At 45.9% G+C, this 12,379-nt stretch overlaps 1 protein-coding gene across 14 annotated transcripts in view; it reads left to right on the top strand.

The window, feature by feature from the left end:
• The window catches only part of ADGRV1 (adhesion G protein-coupled receptor V1), a 320,555-nt gene that overhangs the window by 259,937 nt on the left and 48,239 nt on the right, over positions 1-12,379 (top strand). For all 14 annotated transcript variants that reach the window (XM_033086930.1, XM_033086929.1, XM_033086928.1 and 11 more), the window contains one exon: positions 10,608-10,765. In XM_033086930.1, coding sequence (XP_032942821.1) covers positions 10,608-10,765 — 158 coding nt within the window. The remainder of the gene's footprint in view (positions 1-10,607; positions 10,766-12,379) is intronic.

The raw sequence follows: 12,379 nt of genomic DNA, 5'->3' as shown, positions 1-12,379 counted from the left end.
CTGTTACAACATAAAAGAAAGAGGAGTGGAACTCCGTAATCTCATCAGGTTGATTCATCTGGCTGAATAGGCTTGACTCTTGCAGCTTCAAATTTTAATCTCCTTGGAGGGTTTGGAGTCCATCACTGACTTGCTCTCAGACAGTTGTTAAACCCATTGTTTTCCTGAGTGCCTTTTTAAAATAAAATAATGTTATTCTCATTTTGCTGTAAAATGGTTTGATAGATAAGGACACTTGCAATTTTTTTGTCAATTGTAGCCTTTTATAGTTTCAAGATACTGTTGAAAGAGCTTGTCTTTGGCATTCAGGACAACAATGGAATGAAACTTTTTATAACACTGAGAAATTAAAAAATTTCACCATTTTAATGATTTATTGCTCAGAAGGGAAAAAAGAATGTCAGTCCTTCCATTTTTTAACAATTGCTATTTCCTGAGCAATTTGCTTGTTATTTAATTTGTTCTACTTTTTAAATATTAATTATGTAATTGTGCTAATTCCAGTATACATCTTGTCTTGTTCTTGTGTTTCCTTTAAAAGTATTAGGGAAATAAAAGGAAAAAAAAAACAAAAAAACAAAAAACCCACCTTCTATATCATATATAGCTGAAATACTTCTCCAGATTTTAGGAAGTGTGATGTTTTAAGAGATCATAAAAGACTTTACAAAAACAATGGAAGTGTCAGATAATATGCTTCAGCCTCTTGAGAAGAATCTGCTTTGATAGATTTGAGGAGGGGGGGAAACAAAATCAAGGTAAAGCACTGATTCTGTCTGGCCAATAAGTGGGGTAATTTTTGTCAATGTATAGAGTTAAGTGGATATAATTTTCTTAAGTTACATCTTTTACAAGGGGAAAGATCTCTTAATTTCCTCTAATCTTGCTGTGTTTGTTGTATCTGAAAACAGCAATTTAAATTAAACTAACATCTATAGTAGTCATCAATGAGAGAACTATTTTATATATTAAAGCTATTTCTCATCATTCTAGGCCTGAAAAAACCACTATGTAAATTAAATGTCTTATTGATTCATATTGAAGGAAAAAAATAGGTGATTATTTTCAATATTATGTTTTTTTCCGATTGTAAAATTATTAACAAACCACTACATACTAATATGGAATTATACTTTGGAGGAGAAGCATACTAGAAACAATTTTTTCTAAATTTATTTTAGCCTCTTCCATGGAACAGACCTTTCACAGATACAGACATACACAGAACTTTTGAAAATATGCTTTGTGTTCTGTTTTGTTAGAAACAGAAACATTTGAGATGGAAATAAAGTACTGTTTGAAGTGACACCATGCATATAATAGGAGACTGGGAGCGTACAAGGAGAAGTCTTGAAGATGATGAAATTGAATGAGTTTAGATAGGAGTAGTTCAAGAGAACAACCAATGGAAATATCTTACTGTCAAAGTATTATGATCTGATTATAAGAGGTGCTAGTACAGATTTAGTTTAACAGTCAATGTGAGGCAGACATAGAAAAAAATTGGAAGGTAGGGGGGATGGAGATAGGGAGGAAAGAAATACTCTTGGATTCCTTCAGCATCCCACTGGTCTTTCTACATCCTGGTCTTCAGTAGTGGGGGGTCTCTCTGTTGCTCACTTGGAGGTACCACTTCTAAAAGTCTGAGTCTGGGGTACCCTTGGGGCATAGATGCCATTTCCCTAACTTTGGCTGAGATGTGCATCCCTTCTGTTATAAATAATAACCGAATCAAGCCAAATTAAATAGCAAAACAGCAATTTTTATTTTTGCAACCGAAAATACGGTCCTGGGAAGCCACAAGCGAAAACACGACAGCGCCAAGCCCGGGGTCAGCACTGGGTGGACACACATGCTGATCTGACCTCTACCGCATCAGACCCCTGCTGTGTTCACACACTGCCATCTCAGAGACTCAGCTTTATACAGTTTTTCTGGCCTGAGGCGAGAGTTTCCTTTGTTTCTGCTGCAGATTCTCATATTTAGATTAAATCCTTTTTCTGATGCTGCCCTGGACAAAAGGTCGTTCCTGCATGCTGATGAAGGCTGTGTCTGCTCCATATTGATGTGTAATGAAGTGCTGTCTTCTCGCTTGTGGGGACCATTGGAGGTCATTGGTACTTTGGCAGGTATTTTATCGATGATCTCTTCCGTCCGTTGTGGAGATCACTGGGCTAGGTCTGTTGATATGCTAATTACGGCCGTTGTCTATGGCCCTGGGTGCTTGGTGTTTAAGAGGTTCTTTTTATTTTATTTTATTTCATACAACCTTCTTATATAAACACAAATTATAACAACATATATTACAATCCCTCCCTTTCTATATAACCAAATTAATCCATGTTCCCCTCTCAGTTTTCTTCAGATTCATCACTGCTATCCCATTCCTCCATTGACTCTTCTCGATAATCTATGTAAAGGCGTTTATTTTTCCCCATTTGCTCTTCAAATTTTGCAAGTGCTTCTACTGCACTAATATCTACCTCTCGTTCTCCCAATTTTAGCAATTTGGATGCCTTGCCATTCGCTCTCCCAGGTGCAATTTCTGGGTCCATGGGCATAGCGGCTATTTGCATGCCCTGCACCACTGAGTGTATTAATCTGATGAAACAAGGTATCAAGCATGGTAAGAAGATGATTCCACTACTGAGCACAGGATAAAGAATACAATCTTTTTCCACCATGCTCCCGAGAATAACTGTTCCCGTCAAGATGCCTGGAGAATGGAATTCCACTTTTGGACAGGGACATGTGCTACCCTTTTAATCTCTGTAGCAAGATTCCTTATAGATTCTCCATAGTCATCAACCTCCACACAACATTCGGATTCATTAAACTTCCCACAAACCCCTCCTTCCTCGGCTAACAAGTAGTCCAGGACTATTCTATTTTGATATACAAAAGCTCGCATTTGGGAGTGCTGTTTAGCTAATAATTCGAGAGCATCTGAAGTGCAATTGGACACAATTTCCACCACTGCCTGCAGCCTTATTAGCCTATTTAGCAGGTACACTGGAATCCGATAACCCCAACTCCCATCTTGTGCCCAGGTTGCAGGATCATAATACTCTATTATTCTCTCAGCTGGCCACTCTTCCCCTCCCCTAGTTTGGCTACCACCCACATCAAGGAGTATCTTTTTCAATTCTCTTTTTTCCCGTTTCAGTGTCTCGTAAAGGGGTGCCCCCAACATTCCACTGTCAGATCTTGGCAAGGTAAAGAAAACAGGCTGAATTATCCCCAAAGTTCATGACTCCTCCAACCTTTGTGGTAATTCACTGTATGCTTTCTTTCCACACACCCAGTATATCCCATCTGGAGCTTTCCAGGTGATTTCTGTGCTTTCTGGTTTGGTCCAATAAGTACTTAACTCCCCTAGTGATTGGTAAGGGTTAGCTCCAGAGCCTTTGTTCCAACAAAGTTCAATTTTGTCACTCCATTCACAATTATTCCCTCTTTCTAGGCTCCAGTATCCAACAGGTGTGTCTGGTTGCCAAATTTTGCTTTTGTTGTTTGTGTTTACTGCTAGGGTGGAGATGCACGGGGTGTATCCCACCACCTCTGTATATTCTTTGCCCTCCCGACTGACACAAATGGTCCCAATTACTCTTTTATCTAAGACCTAACCTTCGGGTCTTCAAACTGACTTTGAGATTTGTGTTTTGTCCCACCTTAGGAGCTGCTCTGGAGTTAAACTCTCACCTTTCCAGGGCCATTTTTCTGCTGACTTGAGTCCTCCACAAATCCAGCAGTTGGACAATCCTAATTCAGTTGCAATTTTTTGCATCATATCCATAAACAAATTTTTGTCCAATCTTGGCAGACCAAACTTGTCGTACTGTTTCTGGAGTAAATCATATTGCTCACTTAAGGTCCTTAATTTTTCCTGTTCTAGTCTCCTCTTTCTTGTTTCTGACTCCTGCCTTTTTATTTCTAAGGCTATTTGTTCTATCTTACTTTCAGGATCTATGCCTTCCTTATTTTTGGAGAAACAAAAAGTGTTATCGGATTGGGCACAAACCCGTTCATCATTTTCTTCAAGTAGGTCGATGATGATTGGTTTACCGTCCGAGATCAACCCATTCTCAAACTTAAGATTTTTGCCCATCCAATATGTTTTCCCTTCCATGACACACATACCTAATCGGGTATTGTCATAGCATAACTCATTCACCTAAAAATAAACCACAAATACCAACTTTTGTTTTCCCCCTACCCACACCGAGCGATTGCATTGTCCACAAGTGGGAAGAGGTGTTTGATTGGCATTTCTCTTCTGGATATTGTGAGCAAATGTCTCTGACTGCCCTTTCCCATGTCTTGCCTTGAGATCATAGCATATAATTTTCTTTCCCCATTTACGCTTCACATTCTGAGTGCCGTTAAAGGTACAGTACTCCTCCTTTCCTTTATGGGTGCAGTTGGCCAGGACAGAGCGAGTCGGGGTGCTAATTAGTGGGCATCCCCCACACTCATTGTTACGGCTTTGTGCCACAGGGCTTGCAGAGTTCCTTGGGTATGCGTTAATCGGTGGGAACATGACTAGGCTCAGGCTCACCAGGATTCCCCATAGGCGTACCTCTCTGCCTCTGCCTACGCCCACTAGGTTGCTGCTAGTGGCGAGGGAAACCATCTTCTTGGCAGTAGAGGTATTCTTCAGGGGACCAACGCAAAGTCTGAGCTGCATATTGCCTCTTAAAGACATCCCACCTTGATAATTTTATCGTGTCCGTCTAACAAGGTACCTTATTTGTTCTCTGGCATTCTTAAAATTTGAGTTCTGCAATTTAGTTTCCCACTAATCCCGTGTTGGTATAAGAGAAACCGCTCTACAGAATCTAGTTCAACGATATTCAATTCAGTGGCAAGTACTAGAATCCGGTCAGTCAGAGACAGCTCTTTTTCAAAACACTTAGTACAGAGCCCTCCAGGTTGGACCCCCTGTACACAATGTGTAACCCAAATGCTACAACAGATCTGGCACCTGAAATGAACACAAGGAAAACACCTGGACCCGGAAGCTATACACCGTATTTGATCTAGGTTGCTTATCGGTTTGTTCAGCGCAATTTTATCTTGAGGTCTCCAGGGGAGGAAGCCACTTTCCACTTGGGTATTTCTTTGATTGTCTCTATCTTTTCATTCTGGAGGCGTGTGTCCAGCCTTTTTCTGCTATCCGGACTGCTGTGTCTGTGGTTAAAAGGACAAAAAAAAGACCTTCCCAGAGAAGAGAGAGAGAAACTTCTTTCCAGGTTTTAATGAGGATTTGATTTTTTTGGCTGTATTTTGTGTATGGCGAACCTCAAAGGAGCATTTTGTGCGACAATTCTCTTCTTCAACTTGTCCAGAATTCTGGGGATGCCATGGTGTATGATATTCTCACTGAATTCCTAGGGCTTCAGCCAGTTGTTTAATAACCCTTGAGGTGAAATGTGTTCCTTGGTCTGAGTCTATATAGTTGATTATACCATACCGGGGGATGATTTCTTCCAGAAGAAATTTAGATACTGTCTGGGCTGTAGCCCTTGAGCTTGGGTTACCTTCTACCAAATAAGTTAATTTGTCTACTAGTACTAGCAAGAATTTATACCTCCCAACCTTTGGTAATTCAGTGAAATCCACTTGGATTCTTTCAAATGGATGATAGGCTATAGGGCGACTACCCCAAATTACCTGTCTTTTCTTTCTTTCTTTTCTTTAAAAAGAAAAAAGGAACTTGCTAGAAGGCTATACTGCAGGAAATAATGCTCATCTTCAGAAAATAAGGTTTGTAATGAGGTAGCTTTTTCAAGCTTTTACATCAGTCTTTCTAGGCCTTTTAAAGTAGAGTGGTTGTGTTTTGAAACATCAATTTTTACATTTTGGTGTATTTTTAAATATTCCTATCCAGTGCTAGGAATATGCAGTACACAGTAGTTCCATGCGACAAATGTGTCATGGTAATGGAATAACAGCTGTGTCCCCAGTATTACGTATACTAAATACAGTAATTTCACGAATACAAGTCGCACCAATTTGACCAAAAGTTTGGTGGAAACCCGGAAGTGCGGCTAATATTCGAGGGCGGCTAATACATGGACAATATTCTAAAAGCTGCCAACACGGAAGTGAGAGCCCGCGGCAGCCCCAAGCCAAGCTGGAGCCCGGCCGGCCCCGGCTGAGGTGGGAAAGCCTGGCAGAGGCGGGGCCAGCAGTGTGGGGGGCGGGCGGCAGAGCCTGAGCCAGCAGGGCGGGGCAGGGGGGCCGCAGAGCCCGGGCCAGCAGGGCGGGGGAGCCCGGGAGAACTGGGGCTAGCAGTGCAGGGGAGCATGGCAGAAGCAGGAAGCCGGGCGGGTGGGGCTGCCTGGCAGCGGGGGAAGCCCAGCAGAATCGGGGCCAGCAGCGTGGGGGTGCCCGGCGGTGCAGGGGCCTGCAGTGCCAGCCAGGGCGAGGAAACGCAGCAGCAGGGCGGTCGGCGTGCCTCGCAGCGGCGGCGGGGGCCGGCCCACCAGCAGGGCGAGTAAACGCAGCAGCAGGGCAGCCGGCATGCCTCGCAGCGGCGGTGGGGGCCAGCCCGCCGGCAGGGCGAGTAAACGCAGCAGCAGGGCGGCCAGCGTGCCTGTCAGCGGCGGCGGCGGCTGGCCCGCTGGCAGGGCGAGTAAACGCAGCAGCAGGGCGGTCGGTGTGACTCGCAGCGGCGGCGGGGGCCGGCCCGCTGGCAGGGTGAGTAAACGCAGCAGCAGGGCGGCCGGCGTGCCTCGCAGAGGCGGCGGGGGCCGGCCCGCCGGCAGGGCGAGTAAACGCAGCAGCAGGGCGGCCGGCGTGCCTTGCAGCGGCGGCGGGGGCCGGCCCGCTGGCAGGGCGAGTAAACGCAGCAGCAGGGCGGTCGGCGTGCCTTGCAGTGGCGGCGGGGGCCGGCCTGCCGGCAGGGCGAGTAAACTCAGCAGCAGGGCGGCCGGCGTGCCTGCCGGCGGCGGCGGGGGCCGGCCCGCCGGCAGGGCGAGTAAACGCAGCAGCAGGGCGGCCGGCGTGCCTGCCAGCAGCAGCGGGGGCCGGCCCGCCGGCAGGGCGAGTAGACGCAGCAGCAGGGCGGCCAGCGTGCCTCGCAGCGGCGGCGGGGGCCGGCCCGCCGGCAGGGCGAGTAAACTCAGCAGCAGGGCGGCCGGCGTGCCTGCCAGCGGCGGCGGGGGCCGGCCCGCCGGCAGGGCGAGTAAACGCAGCAGCAGGGCGGCCGGCGTGCCTTGCAGCGGCGGCGGGGGCCGGCCCGCTGGCAGGGCGAGTAAACGCAGCAGCAGGGCGGCCGGCGTGCCTTGCAGCGGCGGCGGGGGCCGGCCTGCCGGCAGGGCGAGTAAACTCAGCAGCAGGGCGGCCGGCGTGCCTGCCAGCGGCGGCGGGGGCCGGCCCGCCGGCAGGGGGAGTAAACGCAGCAGTAGGGCGGCCGGCATGCCTTGCAGTGGCGGCGGCGGCTGGCCCGCCGGCAGGGCGAGTAACCGCAGCAGCAGGGCGGCTGGCGTGCCTCGCAGCGGCGGCTGGCCTGCCGGCAGGACGAGCAAACGCGGCAGCGAGGCGGTGCTGACAGGAGAGGGGGGCCAGTGAGCCCGGCGGTGGCTGCAGCACCGCCCGGCCGGCCCTGTCGGCAACCATGAGCGGGCGAGCCTTCCTGGCCCCGCCCCGAGCCAGTAAATCCCGCTCTGCCGTGATCCTTTTACTAATTGGCCAATTTGTGAAAGCTGCGCACGGATTCTCGCTACGAACGAAAGTGCGGCTAATATTCGGGGTGCGGCTTATCTATTGACAAAGACAGCAACATTGTCGAGGCACCGGGGGTGCGGCTTATAGTCCGTGCGGCTTGTATTCGTGAAACTACTGTAATTGCGTTGGTCCCTATAATGTGATTTCCATAATAAAATATACCTGCCAACATCTATCATCACAATACTATATATGGAAAAATCTGACAGGGTGATGTGGCTGTCATTGACTTGCACACCATTGCTTCAAGAAAAAAATCCAAAGTAAGCTTTGAAGATTAATATGGCTTTGTGTATTTCCGTGCAAAACTTTCTAGTGTATTTTTTAGAGCAAGTACCTAAGGGTGTTAGTAAAAGTGATCCATCTCTCTAGGTTTTCATTTTTATATACAGTAAATTCACGAATACAAGCCGCACTGAGTATAAGCCGCATCTCTGGGTGTTGGCAAATATTTTGTTTTTTGTCCATAAATAAGCCGCATCTGAATATAAGCCGCTCTGTCGTTCGCAGCAAGGACCCGCGTGCAACAAAGTTGCCAAATAGTAACAGAACAGCGGCAGGGTGGGGTTTACTGGTTCAGCTAAGGCTGTGCAGGCTCGGCCCGCTAGGGGCTGCTGACGGGGCCAGGAAGCACAGCCCGGCGCTGCCGCTCGGCGGGACCACTGGGGGCCAGTCACCGCTGCCACTGGGCTCGGTCACCACGGCCCAGCACTGCCCTGTGGTGGCAGGCAGGGACGGAGCCCCCCGCCGCCTCCCCGAGCCGCGGCAGGGGCGGCCCGGGTCCCCTACCACCTCCCCGAGCCATGGCAGGGGCTGCACAGGGCCCCCCCATCTCTCCCCCGGGCAGTGGTAGGGAGCTCTCCCGCCTCTCTCCCCGCCCCCCATGCTGCCTGCAGGCAGCCAGGCTCCACCTGCGGTGCAACAGAGTAGCAATTTGTAACAATCGCAAAATGCCAACTTTGCAGCAGCTCGGCTCGGCACTCTGGCTGGCACTTCTGAGGTTGTAAATGTCAGAAAATTATTCACATATTAGCTGCTCCTGAGTATTAGCCGCATTTCCGGTTTAGGAGCAAAATCTTAGTTAAATTGGTGCGGCTTGTATTCGTGCAATTACTGTAACTTTTGTTATCTGGATATAAAGGAGGGTTCACAAAAACGTTTCAAGAAACTCTGGTAATTTTTTATAGTATGTGTTACCTTTGGAATACAAGAATGCACAAAGTTGAAAAAAAATACAGATTTCAGAATATAAATATAATTTTATAGAAGACTACTCTTGTGCTAAGATTCTTGCCTTCAGTATAACCATTAAAAGCAGCATAGGTTGTGGTAATATGATTTAGTTTCTTAGTGCTAATTGTGGCAACTCAAGAAAGCATTTGGGGAACAAAAATAACTTCTTCTTACCTAAGAAATACTAAAAATTCAAAAGATGAAATGGATGAGATGTTGTGTGCCATATCAACCATGTTGAGAGCAGTTCAAAGGAAGTGATCCTTGCTCTCTGTTCAGTACTCATGAAGTCACATCTGGAGTGCTGAGTTCAGTTCTGGCCTTCCCAGTTACAAAAGGGACATGGATAGACTGTAAAAAGTCCAGTGAAAGTGACCAAGATGAGTAAAGGACACTGAAGTATCTCTTCTATGAGAAAAGGAACAAAAACTTTTAATTGCAATGCAGAGTTCCTACTTCCTCTGATGCTTAGTTGTTCGGTTATGTTATCAGATGATATCTGAGCTTGGTGTCTGACCAAGTCTCTACATTCTTCAGAGAGCTGTGTAAGGATTCTAGATTGTGCTGGAAATTATTTTTGGGATTCACGGAGTATGCATGACTGCTGTGCTGAAAGAGACAACACAGGATATAATCTTTCTGGCAGAGTATGAAAGTACACCTGAGCAACCCCAGAAGGCTTTTCCAACCAGGTATTTCAGTGAAACATGCACCTAAGCCTCTGTCAGACATATATCAGCATCAACACAGAGCTTACTTAGAGGAGCTGACATGATGAACAGAAGGGCTGGGTAAGTTACACCCTCTTAATAGGGATAGAAGTGACCACATAATCCCTAGACATAGTGACTCCTGTGCTGTCCCTTGGGCTGCTCTGTTGTGCATCATCTCCAGACTAGGTCAGTGTCTATAAAGCACATACTGGTCTCCAGGGAGAGCACAGAAAACCCTGATTTCTCATACCCCTGAGAGCTCTCTTCATCTCCATTTTCAAGTCATCATCATATATACATAAATTGACTCTTTCAGGGAAATTCATGTTCCTGACACATATTTAAAAATAATTTAAACTTAAATAAATGAAAAGGGCAAGGAGAGACCAAGAAATTGGGAGGAAAAAAGAGGGAGAGGGAGTGAGCATTTGCCTTCTGTGAGCAAATAATATGTAATTTCCAAAAACTTGAGAAGGAAGAGTTATGTTTTCTTTAGGACTCATTCATTTATTTTAAAAATATATTTTTCAAAATTTAATTTGTGCTTTCAGGAGGTAAGTATAGAAAATTCTATTATGTCCTTTTAGAAATTGGTGACTAAGAATGATCTCTTGAAATGAATATGGGAGAATCTAGTTTGGTAAAATATATTTTTTCATTGCAAGTTTAAATTTTTCCAGTATTGGTTCGACTGAATATAACATGCATTCTGTAAGAGCAAAAGCTATACTCCTTAAGATAAGATGATAAGATAAAAACCAACAGAACATGAAGGAACCTATCAAGATTACTTTGGGAACAGAGTTGAAGAATTTGTGGTTTGTAAAACACATACTTTTTCAAAAATATTTGTGTCTGTATTCTATTTATGTCCTTTCAAGGTGTCTCTTATACTTATCAACAGCATTTTTTTCCTTTTTTTTCCATTAGGTGTTTCATTCCAAATGCCTATGCTGCTCTCTTCACCGCTGCTCTGATGCCATTAATGTGCCTGGTGGTGGTTTTCGTGGTGTTTATCCACGCCTACCAGGTGAAACCTCAATGGAAGGCATATGACGATATTTTCAGAGGAAGAACAAATGCAGCAGGTATGATTTGTTGGTATCCTGGTTTAGGGGACAGGTACTGCCAGAAAAAAGGCAGGAGCTTTTCTTAAAATGGAGAGTGAAAATTCCCTCCCAACCACTTTACTATAATTTGGAAATTGAGGGGCTCTCAGGCAAAGGTATGGGTTTAGGAATAAAAGTTCTTTACTGATATATCTACAAGACAAACTAGCACAACATCAGCTACGAAAAAATCAGCATCAAAACAGAACAAAACTTAGTCCCAGTCTCTTTTCCAGTCGTAGACACTCTTCTCCGCACAGTCCTGGTGGAGAGCGGGGCGGAGCCCTCGCATCTGCGGCAGCAGCAGGTGGGAGCAGGGAGGCAGAGGTGGCAGGGCCGTGTCCCAGGTGAGAGAAGGGTGAAGGAAGATTCCGCTCACTGTTTGGGCCCCGTTTTCAGCGCTGTTCTCAGAAGCAGGAGGCTGTAGCAGAGCAGGGCTGCAGGATAGATCCGACCGCAGAGAAACCTCTCTCCTCGGCTTTCCAACCGGCGAGAGTGTCCCCCTGGAAGGAAAAAAGAGAACAAACGACTCTCTGCTCCGAACCCCCAAACCCCGCCCCGAAATTGAGACAGGAGACAGCCTCCCACCCATCCCTTTTGTCTTGGGCAATTAAAAGCTAAGGGAGCCACCCTGGCCAGCTTTCTTAGCATGATAATGGGAAAAATTCTCCACCGAAGGAAAGAGTAAAAACCCGTCCCAACCCCCAACAGTTGGCTACCCCTATGCAAACAAACTACTTTTGAAAGATATGGACTGTTCTCACTAATTCAGAGAACCCCACCTGAAACCATGGTTCAGTAGTTTACTACGCACTTAGTTTACGTTTAAGCTTATTAGTGTGCCTTTGAAGTCTGTTAAAGTGCTTTGATGATCAAAGCTATGCAGATGCTTAACGGTCTGAGGGGGATAAAAATATTTAAAACCTAGAACAAGAAATTAGTGTCACTGGCTTTGTGAATATATTTAGTCTAGCTAAAGAGAACAGAAATAAAATAAAGCACTGCCCTGCTTGGAGCACCGTGTCCCTATACTAGATTTTGACAGGGGATACTGAACATCCTGCCCCAGGGAGGGCTGGGGCTGCTCAGGAGTGATGATTGACTGCTTACAGAGCATGATCACCTATGGATGTAGGCTGTATCCCCTGCTCAGCCCCAGGTGATTGACACAGCTTTGGTCCCTGTGTTTTGCAGTGTATTTGGTGACTGTAAAGCCACACACAGGGTGCTCTGTGTACTGGACTATTTGGAGTTAATGCCTCTGTTTTGATATTTCCTATGCTACTTGCAACTGAAACGTGCTTGAAAGGAAAGATCTGTCTTGTGCAAAACAGGAAGTTTCAGTCGGCCTCCTCCGTCAGAACAATTTAATGTACAACAATGTTCCCAAAATAAAGTTGCAGCAGTTTAGAACCAATACTGTAATAATAATAGGACATTCTGTGGGAAGCTTAGAATATTTCTCTTGTCTTCACGGTATTTTGTAAAAAGAAAACTAGTTTTATAACTTAGTGCAAATAGTTTTTTGATATTTTGGTTATAGAGATATATTCCTTTCTTGATAAAATGATAATAAATATTAAGTATTTATAA

The sequence above is a fragment of the Catharus ustulatus genome, unplaced genomic scaffold, assembly GCF_009819885.2.
Source record: "Catharus ustulatus isolate bCatUst1 unplaced genomic scaffold, bCatUst1.pri.v2 scaffold_74_arrow_ctg1, whole genome shotgun sequence".
Taxonomy (NCBI): Eukaryota; Metazoa; Chordata; class Aves; order Passeriformes; family Turdidae; genus Catharus; species Catharus ustulatus.
The sequence above is the reverse complement of the archived record's forward strand: the minus strand, read 5'-3'. Positions and strand labels throughout refer to the sequence as shown.